The sequence below is a fragment of the Panthera leo genome, chromosome E3, assembly GCF_018350215.1.
Source record: "Panthera leo isolate Ple1 chromosome E3, P.leo_Ple1_pat1.1, whole genome shotgun sequence".
In the NCBI taxonomy this organism is placed as follows: Eukaryota; Metazoa; Chordata; class Mammalia; order Carnivora; family Felidae; genus Panthera; species Panthera leo.
Window position 1 is genome coordinate 31,318,260 of NC_056694.1, and position 25,420 is coordinate 31,343,679.

The window sequence follows — 25,420 nt, forward strand, 5'->3', positions numbered from 1 at the left end:
GCCAAAATGGTGCCTCCCCTGGGGGACTCAGAATACAGACTTGCACATTCAGGCGAGAGACGCGTCTCAGGAGATGTTGTACAATTCGTATTTCGGGCCCAGGTCGGTTGAATCAGGCAGAACACACTCGTCCAACCACACGCATCTCCACCTCGTTAACGCATGGCAGACACACTACAGGCGCTGATTTATGACCTCACGCCCTAAGGCTTCCATTTCTTCTCATCTTTACTCATTTCTATGATAATTCCTGCAAAGCAAAGGGGCACCTGCTTGAGCGGGGCTCTTCATTTTCTCAGCTTGGTCTCTCCTATTTCCCAGAATGCTCTCTGCTACATGCTTTCTGGCATCGCTGTGGTGGGCTGGCTGCCTCCATGGCATTTCATCACATCCAACTTCTAATGTAAGTCAGTGAATTGGGCATGTTTTTAATTAAGTGGGGGGGACTTAACAGCAAATGTTTTCATATTTTTAAAAACTTTTTAATGTTTATTTTTGAGAGGAAGAGTGCAAGTAGGGGCAGGGGGTGCAGAGAGAGAGGGAGACACAGAATCCGAAGCAGGTTCCAGGCTCTGAGCTGTCAGCACAGAACCCAACGTGGGGATTGAACTCACAAACTGTGATATCAAGACCTAAGCCAAAGTCAGACACTTAACTGACTGAGCCACCCAGGCACCCCGTTTTCATTTTTTTATTGATTTTTTTTTAATTTACATCCAAATTAGTTAGCACATAGTGCAACAATGGTTTCAGGAGTAGATTCCTTAATGTCCCTTACCCATTTAGCCCATCCCCTCCCAACAACCCCTCCAGTAACCCTCTGTTCTCCATATTTAAGAGTCTCCCTGTTTTCATATTTTTAAAATCACCAATCAAGAGGCACCTGAGTGACTCACTCGGTTGAGCATCCGACTTTTTTTTTTTTTTTAACATTTATTTATTATTGAGAGACAGAGAGACACAGAGGGTGAGCAGGGGAGGGGCAGAGAGAGGAAGACACAGAATCTGAAACAGGCTCCAGGCTCTGAGCTGTCAGCACAGAGGCTGACATGGGGCTTGAACCCACAAAACAGTGAGATCATGCCCTGAGCCGAAGTCAGTCGCCCAACCAACTGAGCACCCAGGTGCCCCAGCATCCGACTCTTGATTTCGGCTCAGGTCATGATCCCAGAGTCATGGAACTGAGCCCCACATCAGGCTACACACTAAGCATGGAACCCACTTGGGATTCTCTCTCTCTCCATCTCTCTCACTCTCTCTGCCTCTCTCCCCCGCTCCCGCTCTCTCTTTAAGATAAAAAAAATTTTAAAATTTAGGGGCACCTGGGTGGCTCAGTCGGTTAAGCATCCAACTTCGGCTCAGGTCATGATCTCGTGGTTCGTGAGTTCAATCCCCACACTGGACTCTGTGCTGATGCTCAGGGCCCAGAGCCTGCTTCGGACTCTGTGTCTCCCTCTCTCTCTGCCCCTCCCCTGCTGATGCTCTATCTCTCTCTCTCAAAAATAAATAAAACATTAAAAGAAATTTAAATAAAAAGCACCAGTCAAAAAAAAAATCACTTCAGGTTTTTACGCATACAACTGTTTACCAGATGAAGAGATACATCGACTGTGGTGTATCGATACAGAACACTGCTCAGCACCCCCTACAAAGGGGTGAAAAACTGACACTACAACGAAGATGAGCCTTGGAAACACTATGCTAAGAGAAAGAAGTCAGACCCAAAAGGCTACACAGTGCAGGATTCCATGAAACGCTGAGAAAAGGTAAATATACACAAACCAAAAGTCAATTCGTGGTCGCCTAACGCTGGAATCAGGGGTTAACTATAAATTGGCACAGGAGGAAACTTTGGCACGATGAAAATGTCCTAAAACTATATTGTGGTTAATGGTTGCACAACTCACAAAAGTACTGAAAAAAAAAAAAAAATCACTGCATTGTACCCTTACAAGAGGTAGATTTGTATGGTATGTATATTAGACTTCAAAGCTATTTAAAAAGCTATTTAAAAAGAAAAAAAAAAACGGTCCTCAAGGTGCTCAGTAAAGCTTGATAAAGGAGTTCATGTATGGAAAATCAAATAGCCTGCTCCGGCTGAATATGAAAGTTATCTACCACCAGCACAGGGGGACACGGCATGAGCTTAACTAGTTTACTGCTGAAATTCCGCAAGCTGCAACCTCTATTTCAAGACTCCTTAACCTGCCACATCAATCTACAGTAAGATTCTTAAGAATCGTCTACTTTTTTATGGCAAACGTTAGAACAACAGACAGGATCAACAATAAAAGTAACCTTATGAAGGAGGGCACATTGCAAAGCGGTCCTTTCACGTGTTAGAGGAACCTTTTGGAGAAAACCAAGTACAGTTATGAAAATGGACTGGATTATCCTCATGTGGAAAGCTCCAATGTCACCTGGAGTGGAGTCAACTGTACCCCTAAAAATCAGGCAATTAACAGCATCAGCCCTGTGCCAGATTGAAGGCAGCACGATCACACCAGCCTTGCTACGGCAAGGCCGTGACATGACAACCATTTGCAGCGGCTATGCTCTGTATTTGTGCCTTATGAACTAACTTTTCCAAAGGGCACATCCTGTAGCCTGTAAATTTCACCGGCAAATACCAGTCCTCCGCTGCAATCTACAAATCGGATAAAGATTTACAAATGAAAATATTCGAAACACATTATCTGCACCTGTGGAAAGTTAAAAAAACACCTAAAGAGCTGACACTGGGAACTAGTTGAATGAACAGTAACAGAGCATATCGTCAAATGCTATTTAGCCCTTAAAACTCATACCAAGAGCTTCTAGTGAAGACCCACAGGTTTAAAATATAAAATGAAAAGTAAACGGGATATAAAACTACATACTAAGTATGTTCCCAACTATGCTAAAAAAAAAAAAAAATCCTAAAGGGAATTAGGTGAAAAAAATTAAGAGCCACTTGGCAAAGGAATTACTGCTGATGTCTTTCTTGCCTTTATGCTTTCCTGAACTTAGCTCCTTTCCAAAATAAGCATTAAAGAAATATTCTTGTCTCAAAAACCAGAAATATTGCTACCTTGAGCTACAACAAATGAAGAAATACGATTTAAAAGTTATGATGAGGAAAAAGTGCACAACTATTTTATTTTAAATGCTTATAGAGAACTTGAAATACATTTCTTTTTAAGTTTAGATCATAATGTTAAGCAAAAAAAAAAAAAGAATATCTACAAAAAGATTTTAAAAAGTGTTTCTAACCCACAAATAAAAAATATGCAGGGGCACCTGGGTGGCTCAGTCACTTAAGGATCCGAGTTTGGCTCAGGTCATGGTCTCACGGTTCTTGAGTTCCAGCCCCACTTCACGATTCATTATCCTCTGCCCTCCTGAGATTCTCTCTCTCTCTCCCTCTCTGCCCCTTGCTCACTCATTCCCTCTCTCTCTCTCTCTCTCTCTCTCTCAAAAGAAGAAAAAGAGGGGCACCTGGGTGGCTCAGTTGGTTAAGTGTCTGACTTTGGCTCAGGTCATGATCTTGTGGTTCACAAGCTCAAGCTCTGCTCAAGCTGAGCTGACAGCTCAGAGCCTGGAGCCTGCTTCAGATTCTGTGTCTCCCTCTCTCTCTGCCCCTTTCTGGCTCACGCTCTGTCTCTCTCTGTCCTTCAAAAGTACATAAATGTTAAAAAAAAATTTTTTTTTTTGTAAAAAAAGAAGAAAAAGAAAAGATGCTCAAGGGGAACCTGGGTGGCTCAGCTGGTGAAGCACCTGACACTTGATTTCAGCTCAAGTCATATTCTCACGGTATAGGAGTTTGAGTCCTGCATCAGGCTCCACACTGACAGTGTGCAGCCTGCTTGGGATTCTCTCTCCCTCTCTCTCTGCCCCTTCCCTGCTCGCTCACTCTCTCTCTTTCAAAAATAAATAAATAAACTTAAAAAAAAATAAAAACTAATAGAATTAAAAAACTAAAACTAATTAGAACGATTATTGGAACCGTAACTTGGAAAGGGTTCAGCCAAGAGAGAAAATGCAGAAGCCGAACGTTACATAGGATTCAATTTTTGTAAAACAATAGCAATAAAACCTGTGTTTTATTTGTAAAAATTCTGAGAACATGGAGAAAACCGCAGAACAAATAAATCTCGGTCATGAACACAAGGTACCCAGAGGGAGGGAAGGGAGTAAAAAAGAGAACAAAAAAAAAAGTTGACACAGAACCAGAAAAAAAAAATGCAAGCCTGGTAAGGGCGAAAACTCACAAGGCAATAGTTTTCAAGACAGTGTTAAGTGTGAGCGTTTGAGGGTGTAAAAAGAAAGTAAAAAAAAATCAAATGTATGTTCTACCAGAAGAGCGAGAAATCAAAACAATAAGCAATTCTTAAATGGGTTAAATCGTAATTTCTGACCATTTTCACAAGTTACTAACACCAACACAGGATCTGTCTTCTCTGGGGTGGACAGACCTCCAGCTCTCTCCAGAAGCAAACACTGTCCCGGATTCTCCCGGCAGAAGAGACGTTTCAAAATCAGGAACAGGGGCTGGCGGCTGGGAAGGAAATCAGCTGAAGGGGCTGGTGACATTAAAAGGGAAAAAGAATGGAGACGAGAGTCCCTAGATGCAGAAGGAGGGAATAAATGGGAAATGAGACACAGAAGGGGCATTAAGCCAGTGGCCCATGGGTCTCCAAGCCTGGTGGGAACCCACAGTCTGGGAGAAAGAAAACTTCACGCCGAAGCCTGCTTTCAAACAAAAGGGAACAATTGAAAACCAGTTTGTTCTGATTTCTGGCCGCACCTTAGAGCCAGAGAACGGACGTCTCATCCTCCGTGTCCAGTCAGCACCTCAGGCTTATCAAGGCTCAGTCACAATGCTTCTCGATCCTTCCGTCTCTCCTCCCAAGAGCACTCCCTCCACCCAGCCCCCCTGTCCCCTGCTCCCCGGGCCCCATCGCACCCCACCCATCCCCCCCACCTCCTCGGGAAATGCAGATCTGACTATATTGTCCTTTATTTCTCTCTCACCCACGCCACACTTTGCCATGGCATACAGTCCATGACACAATTTCAGAAGGGACACAGATGAACATTTCTATGTTAATCACTTCAATGCATCAAGAAAATCTATAACCAGCCGTCCGTCTTTGATATCACTGATGCCGTTACTTAGGACAAGACCAGAGTCATGAGGCAGGGCCTTCAAATTCCACCACAAGCCAACACCTGGCTCAGACGGTATAGAGAAATGGCAAAAACTGTGAAAATGGTATGCAAATAGCCACAGCCTAAGAAATGATACCCTAACTGGGGTGCCTGGGGGGCTCAGTCAGTTAAGCATCCAACTCTTGATTTCGGCTCAGGTCGTGATCTCACAGCTCATGAATTCAAGCCCCATACTGGGCTCTCCGCTGACAGCGTGGAGCCTGCTTGGGACTCTCTCTTCTTCTCTCTGGCCCTCCCCTGCTCTCTCTCTCTCAAAATGAATTTAAAAAAAAAAGAGGGGCACCAGGGTGGCTCAGTCAGTTGAGCGTCTGACTTCAGCTCAAGTCATGATCTGGTGGTTCATGAGTTCGAGCCCCATATCGGGCTCACTGCTGTCAGCCTGTCGGCACACAGCCCGTTTTGGATCCTCTGTCCCCCTTCTTTCTGCCCCTCCCCTACTTACGCTCTCCCTCTCAATAAATAAATAAAACATTAAAAAAAAAAACAATTTAGGGGCACCTGGGTGGCTCATCAGTTAAGCAACGGACTCTTGGTTTCACCTCAGGTCATGATCTCACTGTACAGGAGTTCGAGCCCCAGGTCAGGCTATGCACTAACAATGCTTGGGATTCTTCTCCCCCTCTCTTTCTGCATCTCCCCAGGTCCTGCTCAATCGCTTGCTCTCTCTCTCTCTTTCAAAATAAATAAATAAACTTAAAATAAAATAAGATTTTTAAAAAAAATAAAGAAAAAGAAAAACAATGATATCCTAATGGATAAAGTTCAAACACCTAGTGACTTTCCAGATCACCTCCCAACACCTACAACACATCATCCACAATCCCCCCTTTTGCTCATGCCTGCCTCCACCTTCGCACTTGCTACTCCTGCTGCTGGAATTCCCATTCTTCCCATGTGACCACTAAAGACCCAGTACTCACCTCTCACGTCTATACTATGTAATTGTTACTACAGGCCTCCTTGACTGTCCGCAATTTACATGCCCGTCTCCTGGACTCAATCGGAGAAACATCTCGTCCAGTTTACATCCCTAATGCCAACACAGTAGTCTACCAATAGATAACTGTGGCATAGCGGAATTAATGAGCGATCATTCTAGCCTTTCGTTTCCAAATTGGCCCAAACACTGGTATGTCAAGTCATAGGGAGACAATGTATTGAGTTTTAGTAAGTTCTTACTGGCTGTGCCAAGCAAACATTGTTATATACAAGGAAGCGGGGACCATGATTATCATCTGATGTTCCGGATGATACAACAGAGGCCTAGAGAAGATAATCAAGTCCAAAATTACACGGCTGGTAATTGGTGATTTGTGGCTGGGTGGGCCTCTCCCGTCAGAGCTTAGACTTCAGGCTCATGGCCTCTCTCTGCTATCGGGACAGTGATGATGATGGTGATGGTGATGACAGTGCTTGCATATTGTTTCCCCTGGGCCAAGCACTATTGTCAGTGGCTATAAACAATACAAATATTTATTGATATTCAGACATGGAAATGTGCTCAGATTTGCTAAATGCCCTAGAGTTCCCCTATAGCTAAAAATAATCTTGTTCCAAAAAGAAATCAATTCATTTGATCACTACAGTAAAATAAAAGAATATACAACATGAAAAAATATATATATACAGGGGCGCCTGGGTGGCTCAGTCGGTTAAGCATCCGACTCCGGCTCAGGTCATGATCTTGCGGTTTGTGGGTTTGAGCTCTGTGTTGGGCCCTGCGCTGACAGCTCAGAGCCTGGAGCCTGCTTCGGATTCTGTGTCTCCCTCTCTCTCTGCCCCTCCCCTTCTTGGGCATGCTCTCGCTCTCTCTCAAATAAATAAATGTTAAAAAAAATTGTTTATACACACACACACACACACACACACACACATAATGTGGAACCACCTACTACAGATCCTCAAAGTGGAAATGAAGTACTCAGGAGGATAGAAAATCCAATTAATGAACCCCAAGATTTTTTGCAGGATGAGAAGAATTAAAACATCCAGGCAACACCTCAAACTAATAGCTTGGGAAGAAACCCATGACAAACTGAAGACAAAAATCACATGATGAACAAGACCTTTAAAAGAAGAAAAGGAATGCCTGACAAAGCCATTTGGTTTCATAAGTGTCCAGAGGAATCCATAACAACAGTTTTCAACTGTGCTGAGAATAACATTAAGGAACAGCAAAGGTCGGCTGGTTTTGTTTTGTAGCTTCCTGAAAAGTTCACGAATGTTTCTAACTCTTCACAGGTAAAGAAAAATCACCAAAACAAATCACTCTTCCCTGGCAAGCTTTGAAAGGAGAAGAAAAGCTCCTTTCTCTGACTTCTTCTGACAACATTCCCTGAAAGGATCACAAAAATGTACATTTCCTAAATGTTCTGAGACAAATACTCAAAGCCAACCCATTGCCACCCATCACGGCAAAGAGACCCAGTGCGCAGAGAATATTTACCAAGTGTCCGGACACTTTACATAAAATTACGACAGTAACAATAGCTAACAATTTCTGGAAACATACTGGCTGTTCGGCTTCACACGAACTGACTCAGAGCTCTACTGAGTCGATAAAGTTACTGCTGTTCCCATTTACAGATGAGGACGTTGAGGCACAAGAAAGTCAAAACTTGCCCACAGTCCAACATGACTGGGGACTGGCGACACGAGGATTCAAACTGAGGTCCAATTCCCACACTCATCCTGCCGGCCCCAAGTTTGGGTCGCTGCCGATAATTCCAATGGACACCTTCCAGACGGTGTTCTGTAATTCCACGGAGGAAGGAGACGCTTCTGAGGAACAATAACGTATCTGGCCCTTGAGGTGACTTCCAGTGTCTGCTGAGTCCTTGGGCCATTATTTCTGGAAGGCAAACTATTCAAAACACACATTACAGCCTCTCCCAAGGCCAGTGTGACTGACAGTACGTGGAATAATTTTCATGAAGCACAAGAATGGGTCTTTGTTCTGAGGGCCAAACAGAGCAGGACCGCAACTCCGACGGGAAGGGGTGAGGAGAAACGCGGCGCTCGGGAGCCTGCTGACTGCCCCACTTCCTCCTGGGGGGCTTTCGGAGGACAAAATCATGCAAGGAGCCTCGCCTGCCATTTCCTTTCATGTCCGTGGTGTCTGACGCTTTACATCTTGCTGTGTGATGCTGTGTGATCTCCGAAAGATCAAACACATCTGCCTCCCACAGGCTCACACTTTGCGATTTCGGCTGTAACAGAATAACATTGTGTACAAAAGGCACACGGGCAGTGCTCTTTCCCAGACTTGAGCCATTCACAAACAGATGGGCAACTTTTGTTACATCCGAGCATGGGTAGGCTGGTTTACTTGTCCTGGGTTTGACTCCTGTTTTCCACGGGAGAGACGCCTGTTTGACAAGGGAAAACTCTATTGCTGTCGCAGCACTGGGCCCCACAGAGCAAGCCCCTGTGCCACTCTGCTGGAGGAAGGCTAAGCCCGAAGCCTCTGTTTAGACAGGAGGAGGGGGCTGTGCTGGACACACTTTGAACCGTAGGATACTGTTGTCTTCGCAGGTCGAAAGGACCAAGTATCAGTAATTTCATTTCATTCAACCTCACATTAATACCAAACCAGGTCTCTCCCCCAGTATCGCTAAGACTGGAAAAGAAAAGGCGAACCACTGAGCCATTAGGCAGCTGAGGGGAATTGAATGCCCTGACATTTAACACTTAATATTAAGTACTTTTTGGGGAAACGGTGTGTTAGGAAAACCACGAGGGGCTATAGTGTCAGAGAACAGGACCACAGTAGGAAAACAAAGTCTGTCTCCAATCCTGTTCACCACCTACAAACCACGTGACCCACCTAACCAAAGTGCATGCTCCAGCACCAATGGGTACTAGATACAAAGTCAATGCTACAAAAATGACCAGCCTCCAAGGTTTTACACCTGTAAGAGCAGGGAAATTACCCTACTCCTGCTTGCCTACCCCTCAGGGTCATTGCAAGGATCAAAGGACACCGATCACATAGACATGAACATTTTTATTTTTTGTTTATTTTTTAATGTTTATTTAATTTTTTGAGAGACAGAGAGAGAGAGAAAGAGAGAGACCAAGCACAAGGAGGGGAGGGGCAGAGAGAGGGAGACAAAGAATCCACAGCAGGCTCCAGGCTCTGAGCTGTCAGCACAGAGCCGGATATGGGGCTCAAACTTGTGAACTGTGAGATCATGACCCGAGCCCAAGTTTGCTGCTTAACCGACTGAGCCACACAGGTGCCCCTAGACACGAACATTTTTAAACCACATGGTATTGTCACAAGAAAGCCTATCACTACAATACAGCAGCAACAGGGGACAACTGATGGGCATTATGGCCACCCTGTGTTCATTCATAACAGCCACCTTCATAACAGCACCCAGATTTCATTTGAAAGTTTACTTCTGCCTCACTGCATCCTGTCCTGGGATGGTGACCCAAGGAAACATCTTGCACTACACAAGCCAGCGGGCTCCCACGAAGCTCCTTCAGCCAAATCCTTCTGCTGGTGGCGAGCAGGTGGTCATGTGACCTGAGACTGAGACTGGCCAGTCAGGTGTTTACTCCCTAGACCTTCAATCTTGACCAGAATGAGAGTCACTCTGGCAGCGGCACCTTAACTGGACCAGCATTCCTGCTAAGAGACACCTCTGGGCCCCTGTGTCCAGCACAGGAGCCTTCCAAAGTTGTCTTGACTCCTTCCCATCTCCAAACCCGGCCTTCCATCAATTCTGCAAGCCCACAACATCCTTAGCTGGAGATTCCTGTTGCTTGTTGCCCAAGAGCCTTGGCAGATACAGCTGGGTGCCAGCCTTTCAAAAGTTCCTACTGGTGGGGCGCCTGGGTGGCTCAGTCGGTTGGGCGTCCAACTTCGGCTCAGGTCATGATCTCACGATCCGTGAGTTCGAGCCCCGCGTCAGGCTCTGTGCTGACAGCTCGGAGCCTGAAGCCTGCTTCACATTCTGTGTCTCCCCCTCTCTCTGACCCTCCCCCGTTCATGCTCTGTCTCTCTCTCTCTCAAAAATAAATAAACGTTAAAAAAAAAAATTAAAAAAAAAAAAGTTCCTACTGGTGGGGCGCCTGGGTGGCTCAGTCGGTTGGGCGTCCAACTTCGGCTCAGGTCATGATCTCACAGTCCGTGGGTTCGAGCCCCGCGTCGGGGCTCTGGGCTGATGGCTCGGAGCCTGGAGCCTGCTTCCAATTCTGTGTCTCCCTCTCTCTCTGCCCCTCCCCCGTTCATCCTCTGTCTCTCTCTGTCTCAAAAATAAATAAACATTAAAAAAAAAAATTAAAAAAAAAAAAGTTCCTACTGGTGTTCGTCCAACCAACTGGAATCTGGCTATGACCCTAAGCCAACACTCACAGTCATGCCCAGAACTTTACCTACGACAGTCCATTTTCAATGGCCTTCAAAGGTAACACTTGGCCTTTTAAGAGAAGATCCCTTCCAATTATCCATTATATCTTAGTAGTCACTTGTTCTCAGTTTCCTATAGGAGAATGACACAGAAGAGACACGTCTCGGGACGTGGGGTCTGAGAACTGTACCCAGAGTTATGTGGAAAGGAATCTTCCACCTTCGGGAACATCGAAAAGTCTCACTAATACACATTTGCCCTTCCCTTCCATCTGCAGACTAGTGCCTGCATCAGTAGACCGCATGGCAGGAGTCCCAGCTGAGTGAGGACCGTCCCACCAGACTTCACTCCGTATGGAGTGAAATTAACACTCCGACATGTTGGCACTTTTGCACACAGTATCTGACTTAATCCTCCCAAATGGCAGGGCAGCTCTGATTCCGACCACCTTTTCAGATGCGTGCGTTTTCCCCACACCACCAAGCGATTCTCTGACACCAGCTGGGTGTCCTACACCTCAACTCAATTCTGACATTTTCCACCTGGCGACAGCATTAGAGACCCCACAGGTGAAGGTCTGTTCTGCAAAGAAGCTGTTGGTGTGGCTTGTCGTGCATTTCCACCCAGAGCCGCGCACACACACAGTCATGGGGGGCTTACTAGTCGGCTTGTGCTCCGTATCCGGGCTCAGGATCAGAACTGGCCCTTCTGTCCCCGACGCCAAGAGGAATTAATTCGCCTCACCTCCTTGAGCCAGACCAGGCTGGGCCCCTGGAATGGATCAGGGAGGGCAGAGAAATATGCACACACCCAGGCTCCAGAGATTGTGAGATACAATAAGAGAAACAGAGGAAAAAACGGCTTGCTCAGGACCGCACTCGGGCAGACTTAATAAATCACATACGGGTAAGTGTAGATGTTGCCCCGGTGGGAAGACTTAGTCGGAAGTCCCACCTGAGGGGAGGGCGCTCTGCTCAGGACGCTCCATCGGGACTCCAACGGGGCTGCTCGCCGCTGGGCTCCCCCAGCCAGAAGGCTGGATGTTGTGAGTACCCGATTTGATGAATTTAGCCTTCTCTGTTCTTCTCTGTATTTTTCTCCCTCTTTATGTTTACTGGAATTGTTGAATTGCTTATATTCCCTTTCCCTCATAATTAATAGAGCTTTCCTCCGCGAAACCAAAAGTGTGGCTATGGTGAATTAGTACTATTCAGAACAAGGTCTCAGTTCTATGAGACGCCACACATCCCCCCGCCCCCCCCAACCCCGGTCACAAGCCCAGGCTGTCACCTGTACTTCTGCCTGACCAGCTGTGTATCTCAAACATTCCCACGGCCTCCTCCGGGGGTTAGATGAATTTGCCAGAGCGACTCACAGAACTCAGAGAAACATTTTACTTACTAGATAACCGGCTTATTATAAGAGGATGATGTGAACTCAGGAACAGCCGGGGGGAGGGCTGCGCGGGGCCAGGTAAAGGAAGAGAACACGCAACTTCCGTGCCCTCCTCAGGAGAGCCTCTCTCCCTGCACCCCTGTGTGCTCATCAACACAGGAGCTCTCAGGACCCCATCCTTTTGGGTTTGTATGAAGATTTCATGACATAGGCACAACTGATTAAATCACCAGAAGCTGGCAACTGAACGCCACCTCCAGCTCACCTCTGCCCCGGGGAGGGAGGAGGGGGGGCTGCTGGGAAAGAAAGTTCCAACCATTTAATAGCATGGCTGGTTCTCCTGGCCACCAGCCCCCAACCTTTGGGACTTTCTAAAAGTCACTGTATTCACATAACAGAAGACACCTTCATGGCTCTCATCACTTTGGAAATTCCAGGGGTTTTACAGCACAAGGCCAAGAATGGCAAAGAACAAATATGTTTCCTGTTTAAATCAAGATATCACAGTAGACCTAATTCTTGGGCTCTGAGAAGTTAGGCAGGTGGCTCAACCGCAAAGGGGAAGAGCCAGACTCGAAGCCAGGCAGTGAGAGCCAGAGCTCTCTCCCGCCAGCCTGCCCAGGGCACATCCCCAACCTCCTAGACATAGCCCTCAAGTCATGTTCTGTAATCACTGTCCCACTGGGCTATCTTCCCCAGTAGAAAGAAAGCCACCGGAAGGGTAGAAACACTCCTGAAATACTTGAGAAGGCCCCATGTCCAGCACAGAACCTGACACCAGCTAAGCATTCAGCAACTAACTGCTGAACAAATGAGTGACCCAATAAATATTTATTGAGCACTTACTATGTGCCAGGCACTGTGGACACAGTGTGCGCAAAATAGGTTTATTTCCAGCTTGTCATGCAGTTGAACAGATAAACGTAATCAATCCATCGTACCAACACGTAATGTGAAACAGAGATTTCTAGACTCTGACAGTATTGAGCAGGGGTCACAAAGGACAACCCCTCGCAGAAAGTGTGCAGATCCATGGTACAGAGCAAGGAAAATAGCTCCAGATGATTGGGACTTTGGGGTCTGGTGGGGCAGGGGGAGAACTGCAGTCAGGGGACCTGAAGACTTCCCCGACAATTATTCAAAGGCTTTGAAAACAAACAAAACAAAACAAAACCAGAAAAGGCCAGGCCAGAGTAGCTGGAGCAAAGAGCCAGACTGTATCAGGGATGCGAGTCTTTTTCCAAAGAGCGAAGGTTCTCTATGGCAGAGCGAAGGGACGGCAACTGCATTCTTCGTAAGTCTCTCTGTGCAGAGGAAGCAGGACAAAAAGGAAGGCAGGGAGTCAGTCGATGGCAGCCATCCTATGGGGGCTGTGGTGACTGGGACAGGGTGATAGCGGGGAGCTGGAAAGCAGTGAATACATGTGAGGTGACCTCTGGTGCTGGGCCATTTGTCAGGGGTGGAGAAGAAAGGGGACTCATCTATCTTTCCAGACCCCACAACAAAATGTTCTTAACTGCAAGTTTAAGCTTTGTCACAATATAAGGACAATGATGTGGCCTTTCCTGTATGAAGGTGGTGCCACCTCTACCCAAACATATTGCAAAGATAAGACCAAGACTCTGATATGGAGAAGGAACCCTCAATGTGGGGGAAAAACAATTTTTTTTGATGTTCATTTATTTTTGAGAGACAGACCGTGAGCAGCAAAGGGGCAGAGAGAGAGGGAGACACAGAATCCAAAGCAGGCTCCAGGCTCCAAGCTGTCAGCACAGAGCCCGACGCGGGGCTAGAACTCACGAACTGTGAAATCATGACCTGAGCCACAGTCGGATGCTTAACCAACCGAGCCACTCAGGCGCCCCAAAACAATTTTTTTAAACACAGCTTCAAAATCAACATAATCACTAATTGTAGCCTAACACGGGAAGAATGGACTTCGGGGCCCGAGAAACTAGGGTCCCACTTTCAACTCTAACTTTCTCAGATGTCTAACCTTGGCTGCATTACTCTACTTGACGGAGTCTGTTTTCTCGTCCGTGAAGAAGGAGTAACATGACCACTCCAGACACTGTGTAGGAGACTAAGCATCAACATGCACAAGGAGTGGCCAGCGACGTGAGAAGCAGTAACTATCGGGGCACCTGGATGGCGCAGTTGGTTAAGCATCTGACTCTTGATCTCAGCTCAGGTCACCATCTCACACTTTGTGAGTTCAAGCCCCCCATCGGGCTCTGTGCTGATGGGGTGGAGCCTGCCAGGGATTCGGTCTCTGCTTCTCTCTGCTCCTCTGCCATGTGTGTGCATGCACGCTCTCTCTCTCTCTCTCTCTCTCTCTCTCAAAATAAATAAGAAGCAGTAACCATTATTATTAACATAAAGCAGCACCCTCCTTTTAGCCATAATCCACAGCTCTCATTGAAGGAATTAACTTTCTAACTTCTATGAAACCTAATATTTTACCTACTAAAAACTTTAGTAGTATATTCTATTATATAAGAACACACTCATTTAACATTTAGAGATGGATTCTCTCTCTCAAGAAAAGAACAGGATAATTACGAAAATAAAAAAGTGATGGAGAAGTCCTGAGCACACACACCCTCACCCATGCACACACATGCATGCACACGCACTCACACACATATGTGTAGCTGGTCTAGGATGGGAGGGAGAATTGCATCATTAATGAATGAGCCTCCCAGATGATTCTGATGCAGGTGGACCTTGTGTCCCCAAATCAGGACCCCTGTGCTGACCAAGGCCAGGCCCCATAGTAGAGCCTCAAGAACAACTGTAAAATGCAAATCATAAAAAAAAATAATTATTCTATATTTACACTTATTAAAACTGTATGATATGGGGTGGAAGGACAGACAAAAAGATCAATGAAACAGAAACAGACATTGACAAGTAAGTAAATAAAAATCTCAGTAAGGATACAGCTTTTATACTCTTAAGGATAAAGCTTTTCCTCTGGCACTTTCCATGGCTATTTTATCTTCCAGCAAACACCTACAGATTTACGTCCGTTTTACTTACTGCTTATGAGTACTCTGCTGGGAAGGAGAGAGGTCAGGACCCAGGGCCTGCCTGCTGTCTCCATGTTCACAGTCAAGGCACAAAAGCATTCATAAACCAGTTATTACAATGCAACATGGCAAGTTCTGTAATAACAATAATTTCATCTACTGAAAAAAAGAGAACTGAAACAATAAATCAGTCTAATGATCTGATGCCACAACCACATACTAAGAACCAAATGTGCGACAGGCACAAAATGTGCAAAAGAGAGAGACACACGCTAGAGGAGTCGCCCCTCGGCCCTCAAAGCTCACAAGCCTCGTGGTGCCACAGATTAAACAGCTGACTACGATACGATGCCGTGCACGCGCTCACCCAGTCGCTCACCCTGACAGGTCTTTCCTAAGCACCTTCTACACGCTTCCAGGCATCAGACTTACATCAGTGATCAAGACAGCAAACATCCCTGTCTGCACAAAGCTGACATGACCACACCCAGAGACAGAAACCAACAAAATAAACAAGCCTAACATATAGTCTGTCAGCTGGTGGTAAGTGCCAGGGAGAAAAACCAGGTGAAGGAGAGACAGGATACAGGAGGGGTACAGCGTTAAACCTGCACCAGTTTCAAATAGTCCCTGCAGCTCTATGACAATGTGGCACTATGAGCTTTGCTCCGGCTGGTAAAGTGTGTCACAGACACAGGTCTGAAAGGACAGACCAGGAACGGGCTCTGCTGGGCGGGCTGGGGTGAGTGGGCCGGGCCACGGCCAGTCTCCGGAATGACATGAGCACCGAGCAAGCGAGTTCCCTCATTTCCCTTCCTTTGCGGGGAATGTTCCTCCCGCCACCATGAATCACTGAATGACTTCACAAAGCAAATGCCTGTGTGTCTCTTACCTTTGCCAAAACATTCCCATCTCCTCCCAGGCAACATGAGAAGCTTACACAATTATGTCAGTCCTTCCCGGGTCAGGAAAGTCAATGACAATTTTGGGGCTTCTTTTATATATTATATATATATATATATAAAGGAAACAAGCAATCACAGTATAAAATATGAAGACCAACAGAAAGTATAAAGATTCCCAATATTCTTAGACCCAGGATTACCTGTGTTCACATTCTGGTATGTTCTTCTCCAGAGTGGTGGTTTAACATAGCTAGCATCACTCTGCATCGACATAACTTTATATCCTGGTCTTTTCATTTTAACTACATAATTTGTAAATTACTACATGTGCATTTCTCTGCTTCAAGTCAATGCTGTGTGGACATCAATTTAATGGCTATGTGACATTCTGTTCTACTGATGCTCTGCTTAGATTTCTGACTTGCCATCATTATCAATTACCCTGAAAATAACCTTATGCAGAAAGGTATTTCAAACAATTTCCTCAGAACGGACTACCAGAAGGAGTAGTACAGGAAGCCGCGAATACGCGACAGGAGCCGTCACTGCGTAGGTGGTCCACAGCTTACCCAAGCTGAATCACCGCACCTCTGGGCTGCAGAGACAACACAGAAGCGACTCAGCTCTGGCCGCCTTTTTGGTCTTGACAGTAGATGGTTTTAGAAGCGACACATTTACCTGCTGTCGGAATCCGAGGCGATCTCCTTTCTCCCTCCAAAGCGGATCTGGCACTGCACGGAAAAAGAAGCCGCTGAGATTAGCGGTTGGGATGGGACACTCAAACGTCACAAACAGCCCACACAGGCCTTCGGGGTCATGGGACACACAGGGCCAGAAACTCCAGGTACCGAGTCGGGGTGTCCCCTTGTCCCAGGTGTCAAGCCAAGACGTGAGGCAGCCTTCCAGCCGCCACCTACTGAAGCCTTTATCTCCCACCTGCACAGAAGGAAGGCGTGTGGGAAAACAGTGCTAAGAGGAAAACTGAAGTACACAGCCTTGTGCAGATTTTCTAGGAAGCTCCTGTATGTCAGCAGCTGACTGTCTGAACACAGAGCTCCCCACAGGCGACAATTAATACTTACACAAATCTGTGGTGATGGGTGCCTTTGGAAAGGGCCCCAGAGTTGTTATGACTGGCTAGGAAATTATGGCAGCATGATTCAAGCCTCAAACATGTCATCTGGTTGTGCCGAATGACAATTCACCCAGGGTGGATACAGATAAAAGCAAACCATTCTTTCTTTTCTAATTGTGGTAAAATATAGATAACGTAAAATTCACCATCTTAACCATTTTTAGTTATACCATTCAATTCACAATATCGCACAGCCATCAGCCACTCTCTCCCCTGTGGGGAGCAGGCTCGCAAGATTCCGGAACTTATTCATCCAAAGAATGAACGCATTAATGAATTTAAAAGATGTATTTGTCAAAACACGTGGAATTGCATACTTAAAATTAGTGTATTTTATTGCATGCCTCAATTATATGTCAGTAAGATTGATTTTTAAAAACCATATGTACACTTTCACCCACTGAAATATTTAACAACAATAATAATAACAGCAGCTCTGGGCATCAGCTCCCATTTATTTCTGTTTAACGGCTACACTTAAAGTGGTGCCAGGGGCGCCTGGGTGAAATCAGTCGGCTGAGCACTGAACGCTTGATTTCGGCTCAGGTCATGATCTCCAGGTCCGTGAGTTCAAGCCCCGCGTTGGGCTCTGCACCCTCCCCTCAAAATAAATACACTTAAATATATAGACGTAAAGTGGTTCCACTTGCCTCTTCATTTTCCTTATATTTCCCACTTGTGGAATAAAGCAAGAAATGAGTAATGTGGGCTCCGTTGCTGTGGCCCAGGCGCTGGGCCCTGTACCTACGCTAACGAATGCGGTTCCCTCCACAGCGCTCTGGAGAGCGGTGACCCGAGGACAGAGAAGAGGCTGCTCAGAGAGGCTGGATGAGAGGCCCCGGCACACACAGCTTGGAGGCGGTGAAGCTGGTATTCGACTCCAGCGGCACCTGAGCCTGTGTCCCCTCCACCACGCACCACACCAGGACGCCTGGAGGCCGGGGAGACGCCAGGTTCTCTGGGCTCAGTCCCACGCTCGACACACATCTCTCCAGAAGCGCTTCTCGCCCTACCTGGCTCTTAACATGCATGTAACTGTCAGTCGCCTTTCCAAAATGTGAGCTACCTGGAGGTCAGGGTCGGATCCTCACTTTGCTACTTATTACCTGTAACTCCCGGAGCAAAGTATTGGACCTCTCGGAGCTTCAGTTTCCTTGTGGGTAAAATGGAAACAACTGCACGAACTGCCTCAGAGGCTGGTGGGAAGGATTCAACGGGGAGCGCTTAGCCGGGGGCCTGGGACGTGACAAGCGTGCACTAAATGATGCACGTGTGACTCACGCAGGCCAGGCCGGCACGCTGACGCCAGCCTAAACCAAAGCTTGCTTCCAGGCCCGGCCAAAAGCCGGACGCCAAAAGCGGCACCGAGGAGAGCCCTCCGGGAGGTCCCTCCGGACCCTGGGCAAGGCTTCCTCCCTCCTGCCTCTGCTCTTGTGCCCGGGGGGGGGGGGCTAACTCCAACCACCACCTCAGCTCCCGGAAGCATTGCCATCAAACTGCCTGGAGGGAGACTTCGAAACCAACACCAACGCTCCTCCCACGGGGACGTCAGAAGGACGGGGGCCTCCAAAGGTATCAGAAAGTCAGGACGCGGGCGCCCCTCCCTCGCTGCTTCGGACTGCCTGACCTGCCCTATCGTTTCCTGGGGAACACGGCCAGCCTCACTGCTCCCGGAAAGGGGGAGTAAGTCCGCGCACGTGGAAGGGCAGAGATGACCCCATGTGAACTGCCTGGCACCGTTACTCGACCTCAGAGGCAAATGCGAGCTTCCCTCTTACCTGTTTCACTGCATCCAGGAGTCGCTCCAGCAGAAACTGTCTTTTCAAGTCATTGTTCTGTGATCCTAAAATGCAACAAGGCGTCATTAGTTCTATTGCACGTAAGCCTTTTATCGACACTTTCTGCCACGTGGTGTAGGGCTGTCCCCACCTAGCATCAGCCGCCTCTGCGAGGAGAACAACAAGACCAGGTACCAATAACCTACATCATTACAATGGAGTCTGGCCATCTGCCTGTTAGGCATCACAGGAAAGCAGCTAAACTAGTATTCCCCGAAGTTGAAGAACGTGTCCAGCATAGTCTAACCCACCTTGGCGCTTCTAACGTTTGAGCCGGATCATTCTCTGTGGTGGGGCTGCCCTGTGAACGGCAGGGTGTCAGGAGCATCCCCGGCCTCCACCCACCAGGTACCGAGTGCACGACACACGCACATACACACACCCTGGTTGTGGCAACAAAAGTGTCTCCGGATGTTAGCAAATGTCCTCCGGGAACAAACTGCCCCCCCAGGTGAGAACCCACAGTGTAACTATAACGGAGGTTCCCTAGTATGGCAGGCACTGCCCACTGGCTGGCCTCACTCTCTCCGGCATCCTTTCCCCAGGCCACCTCCTGCGGTACAAGCTGCAAAACCAAATTACTCCTTTTCTCAGCCTCTTTTGGAAGGCTGGCCTTAGAAAGCAGAGGGCCGTGGGCAGTGGGGAAACCACGCCTTCCTGATCAAAGAACAGATGGTAATCGCTTCACTCCTCCTTCCATCCTTCACCCCTTCACCCCTTCACCATAAACACCCTGGGGGGAGCCAGAGCATCACCGGGCAGCCATGAAGCAACAAGCTTGGAAGGAAGGTCAAGGGAATCACAGAGACTCCAGCCCTGATGCCATTTCACTGCTGAACCAATACCAGAAATCTCCCACCTCTCACACAGCAAATAACCCTGTTTGCTCAAACCGCTCTATGCCAGGCTGTTACTTGCGGCCAAAAGCATTCCTAACCAATGCACGTACCGTGTGCTCAACTTCCCTTTATGAGGGTCAAAGGCAGGCACACTTTAAAGCACCAAGCAGAACCCTGTCAGAGCCACATCTGCGGTCCCTTGCGAGGCCCAGGGACCCCAATCAACAGAGACACGGCTACGTACTGTGACGCACCAAACACAGAACACAGTCATTTCAAACGAGACTCATATTCAGAGGTACAAGAGCAGATGCCCCACGCCATAAGCCTGGAAGTATCACCAAGCTGCTTCTCTCTTGGGCAACTCAACACGGGCTTCACCAGGGAGTACCAGCTGGGCATCACCCCACAGACGGTCAGCGATTCATCCAAATCATGCCAGGGCCACTGGGCTGACCACCACTGTGACCGTGTGTGGAGCACGTCCTGCGTGCCAGCCGCTACACTCAGTGCTCGGCATGATCACACCCTGTAATTTCCACAACCACCCTGCAACCAAGGGATCGGGATCCCCCCACCACCACCACCACCACACCACAGACGGGGAAGGTGAAGCTCAGGGAGAACAGCATTGTGCGCGATGCACTCAGTATTAATCTAACTTCTACCGTGTGCCAGGCAGTGTCCCAAGTGCTGGGGACACAGGAGTTAAGTGGTAGACAAGAGCCATCTTCTCATGGAGCAAAACTTCTATTAGGGAAGAAACCCAGAGCACCTAAGTAAACCTACAATGGGAGGACGTCAGAGAGTCATAGGCGAAAGAAAAGCAGATGGGTGATGAGACAGGGAGGAAGCAAGAGGCCCCGGCGGCCGGGGTGGCGATGGAAGGCCTCTCCACCCAGCCGACAGGTGAGCTGAGCCCTGTATGGGGACCAGGAACAAGCCTGGAGAGCTACGGCAGACCAGCATTCCAGGCAGAGCAGGCTGCCAGGGTAGATGCCCAGAGGCAGGAACAAGCTTGGTTTCTAGTCTTCCAGGATCAGAAGGAAATCAGCTGTGACTTGAGCAAAAAGCCAAAAGGAGGAAGTAAAGAGGAGACAGCAGGCAGGAGCCAGTTACAAAGGGCCTCGCGGACCAAAATCACAGGCTTGGGGTAGGTTTTGTTCTCATCTGAATACCACTTGGTGGAACTGTGACCCTCAGTCAAGACCATGCCCTTCCAGAGTCTATGTCCAGGCCACCACACAAGGCTGCTGCCTCACTCCAGACCCAGAGATAAAGCCAGTCACGGACACACGGTGATACAACTGACTTCCCGAACTCTGCCACTGTTATTTTTTCTGGAGGGCTCTGAGAAAGGATGGCCTCCATGTCATTCCCACCTCACAAGGCCATGATGAAGCATCATTCAGGACGCCTGAAGATGCCACCTGCCCAAGACCCCCCAAACAGCTCTCTTGATACCTGTGTCTGTCAATAAATCCTACTCTTTGTTTAACATGTTTGGCTCCCGCTCTTCTCTAACGCCAGGATGGACAAGTCGGGCTCTCCTTCTTCCTTCTTCCAAGTACTGCATCCAACAACGCTACCTGGCCTTGGGCAGTGCCAGCTGGAAACTCGACAAGGCTTTCCACCCTGAAATGCCCTTGCCATTTTCTTTTATCATAAAAGTAATTTATGTGATAGAATTAGCATATGACCCATCTATTCCACATCTGGATAGACACCCAAAAGAATTGAAAGCAGGGTCTCGAAGAGATACTTGTACACCCATGTTCACAGCAGCATCACTCACAGTGGCTGAAATGTGAAACAGCCCAAGTGTCGATCGACAGATAAAGGGATAAGCAAAATGTGGCCTATCTACACAATGCATTATTATTCAGTTGCAAAAAGGAAGGAAATTCTGCAATCTGCTAGATGGATGAATCTCGAGGACATTATGCTAAGTCCCCAAAAAGATAAATACTGCAGGGTGCCTGGGTGGCTCAGTCGGTTGAGCGTCCAAATTCAGCACAGGTCATGATCCCGCAGGTCATGGGTTGGAGCCCCGCATCAGGCTCTGTGCTGGCAGCTCAGAGCCTGGAGCCTGCTTCGGGTTCTGCGTCTCCCTCTCTCTGCCCCTCCCTCACTCATGCATGTGCACGTGCGCACGCTCTCTCTTTCAAAAATAAATATTAAAAAGGGGCGCCTGGGTGGCTCAGTCGGTTAAGTGTCCAACTTCGGCTCAGGTCATGATCTCGTGGTCTGTGAGTTCGAGCCCCACAACGGGCTCTGTGCTGGCAGCTCAGATTCTGTGTCAGATTCTGTTTCAGATTCTGTGTCTCCCTCTCTCTCCGACCCTCCCCCACTCATGCTCTGTCTCTCTCTGTCTCAAAAATAAATAAACGTGGAAAAAGAAATTTAAAAAGAAGTGGTTATGATGGTGAATTTTGTTATGTGTATTTTACCACAGTAAAAAACAAATCAGGAGAAAAAAATGTGCCAAGAAAATAAAAATCTCCATCATCTTGCTACTGGTCATTTTTAGTACAGTGATTCTCAAGTTTTTGGATTCACACAAACCTCCTGGGGTCTTGTTCAAAGACAGGTTCTGATTCAGCAGTTCTGGATGGGGCCTGGAATTTGGTATTTCTCACGAGCTCCCGGTGATGCTGAGGCCGCTGGTTCCTGACCCACACCTGAACAGCAAGGACGTCACAGCCTATGCTTCCTGACAGGCATGATGATCCGATATCTTTTCTACAGTGTCTTGAGCCACTGCTTTTCCTAGATGAGATGTCAGCAGCCTCCTCTGCCCTACCTTGCAAAGCCTCTCTTTGTGGTGCGATAAAAGGCCTGTTCACTACGGAGGACCGATCTGAGGTTGTGCGGGCCTCAGCCCTCCATTCACCCTTCCTGGCTGTAATCCCTCTGCGGGTAAGAAGTGCACTTGTGTGACACCATCCTGACCTCAGAAGAGGCACCTGTGGCCACCCTGGCCCTAACTGCGGACTCAGAAAAAGGAGTGTCGTAGGGCAAAGGGAGCCCAGGCGGCCTTGGGGGCATGCAGTCTCTGCAGGGGGTGCCCGGGAGGCCACGGCCCTGAGGAGCAGTGGAAGGAGCACCAGCAGAAAGTCACAAGGCATCATGAGTTATCTCCATAGGGCTGCTTGCTGGCCACGTGACGGGGACACTCACTTCCCTTCTCTGGGCACTGGTTTCTGCATGAGATCATGTTCTCCTAGCTCTGCAGTCTGGAACATGGGGCCCTGGTGGAGACAAGACAGGCAGAAGAATCTATGCCACCAGGGTCCTTCCTGCCTCCCCCCAGTGAAGAAGGGCGGGGGGGGGGGGGTGCCATTAAGGGATGGACATTCAACCCCTGACACAGATAAAGTGGCTCCATTCACCGGAGCCCTGAGGCTCAGTGGGGAGCACCCAAGGCTGGTCTCATGGGAAGTACTCAAGGAGAGATTTGGTTTCAAGTCCACTAGCTCCTGGCTCGGCCGTCTGCTAAATCTTGCTGGCTTTCAAGCCTTGTAACAAACCTGCAGTCACAGCCCCACTGCCGACTCAGCAAGGATTTCTCCGTGATTCTCTGGGAAGCAAGCCCCAGCCTTCCTGCTCTCTGCCTTTTCCAAGGGCAGCCCTCGGGCAGCCCTCAGTCCACACCCTTGACCAGAAGGGCCCAAACAGGCTTCTTTTGAATTTCTTGGTAGATCACTATCAAAATGCAAATAGAAAATGGAAAGGTACCCCAGGGAATACCCCCAGGGGGCCACAAAACTGTCGGAGAAATGCAGTGATCCCCTGAGGCTCTAACACAGATATGACATGTGTATGTGTATCTTTGTTGTTTTTAATGTTTAGAATCCTGAGGATCCTAAATCAATTTCTACCACAAACCTCCAGCCTTCAGTTACTTCCTAGGGAGAAAGAGCAGGGGTTAAGAAAGCCCAGGGGCGCCTCAGTAACTCCCTGGGTTAAGACTTCAGCTCAGGTCATGATCTCTCAGTTCGTGGGTTCGTGCCCCACGTTAGGCTCTGTGCTGACAGCTCAGAGCCTGGAGCCTGCTTCTGATTCTGTATCTCCCTCTCTACCCCTCCCCTGCTTGCACTCAGTCTCACTCTCCGAAATAAATAAACATTAAAAAAAAAAAAAAAGGAAGAAAAGAAAAAGAATGGGATAGCCCAGATTCCTTACCACTGGCTATGTGACCATAGGTAAGTTACTTATCCTCTCTGCACCTCCTAGATCTATTAAATAAATAAGCATCCACCTTGCACCTAAAACAGTGCCTAGTCTATACCAATCACTTGTTACATGTTAGCTATTATTATTGTTGTTGACAGCCCTATACCCCCCAGGGGTGTCAGACATCTGGCTCTAAGAAATGCTTTCAACTGGCTGCTTTCTCTCTGAAGCACGGGGAAGCTACGCAATCCAGGCCTCTGTGCTCACTGCCCCGAGGGGGATGAAAGAGATAAAGGGCCCATGGACTCTAGGGAGGGGAAAACAATCAAGATGTACCAGGCACTCTATGTACATTCCTGCTCTAATCCTTGCAAGGACCCTGGAGGTCAAGGTTAAATAAAGGTGCCACTCTCAGAGGAGGTAGGTCATTTGATCAAGGCCACGTACACACTCAAACAGTAGTATTTCCCTGGCTCTCCATGCAGCGGCAGACGTAAAGTCACGCCACGTATTTCTCTGGTTGAAGGCTAATCCTTGCAATGCACTGAACAGGTACTTGGACGGGAAGAAAAGAGCAATGTTCTTTGGGTGCCCGCTGCATGCCAGGAATTCTGCCCAAGGTCACGTGGCAAAATCAGTGGTGCAACAGAGGCTAAGCCCCTGGTCTGCCTGACTCCCGGACTAGTGCTCCCTGTACCATGATACACTGCCATTCTGCCAGGGCCCAGGGAGGCTTACTGAAAAAGTAGGAACTTGAGCTGTGCTTTAAAAGATGGAAAGAACTAGAATAGGTCAATCCACACAGACAGAACACAAGTGCTTAATGAGTCCGGGGTCTCCTTTGGGGTGATGAAAATCTTTTGGAACTAGACAGAGATGCTGGTTACACGACACCATTAATGTAGTAAATGCCAGTGAATTGTTCACTTTGAAATGGTTGGTTTAATAATTGTTGGGGGGGGGGGGGCAGGAGGGCAAAAGGACTCCAGATAGCAGCACCCAGCCCCCGCCTCACTTCTCTTCCATATTTCTGGTTCCACTGAGGGGGTCTGATGCTAAGAGGTCCTTCACTTCTGCATCATCAGCCTAATAATGGGGAACAGGCACAGTCCAATAAAGCAAGTTCTGAGAGGTTTGGTTACGAGAGGCCCTACGAAGGGTGGGTGGAGATACGTGGCTCTCAACCAGGGTGATTTTGCCTTCACCACGGGACATTGGGCAATGTCTGCAGATATTGTCGGCACAAGTCGGAGGGGGCACGGGGCAGGTGGAGGCCAGGGATGCTGTTAAACCTCCGACAGCACACAGGACGGCCCCACGGCAGAGTTATCTGGCCTGTCAGCAATGCTGCAATTAGGAAATTCTTCCTGAAAGTACATGTGATTATCCCACTTCAGAGATGAAGAAACTGAGGCTCTGAGAGGCTAAATAACTGAAACCTCCACTTGTCCTCTGACTCCTCTCTCCTCTCATCTGCTCAAGGACATATCCAGCAACTGCCCCACCAAGTCAGTTTTTTCTTCTCATCT

At 48.0% G+C, this 25,420-nt stretch overlaps 1 protein-coding gene across 9 annotated transcripts in view; it reads right to left on the minus strand.

Annotated features, from left to right (window-relative positions):
* Window positions 1-25,420, minus strand: part of SNX29 (sorting nexin 29) — a 500,159-nt gene that overhangs the window by 462,906 nt on the left and 11,833 nt on the right. For all 9 annotated transcript variants that reach the window (XR_006198016.1, XM_042923016.1, XM_042923018.1 and 6 more), the window contains exons 2-3: window positions 18,817-18,881; window positions 16,582-16,634 (exon numbers count right to left, since the gene is read on the minus strand). Coding sequence is in view for 8 of the 9 variants with exons in the window: in XM_042923016.1 (XP_042778950.1) it covers window positions 16,582-16,634; window positions 18,817-18,881 (118 nt within the window). In the remaining variant the exon portion in view is untranslated. The remainder of the gene's footprint in view (window positions 1-16,581; window positions 16,635-18,816; window positions 18,882-25,420) is intronic.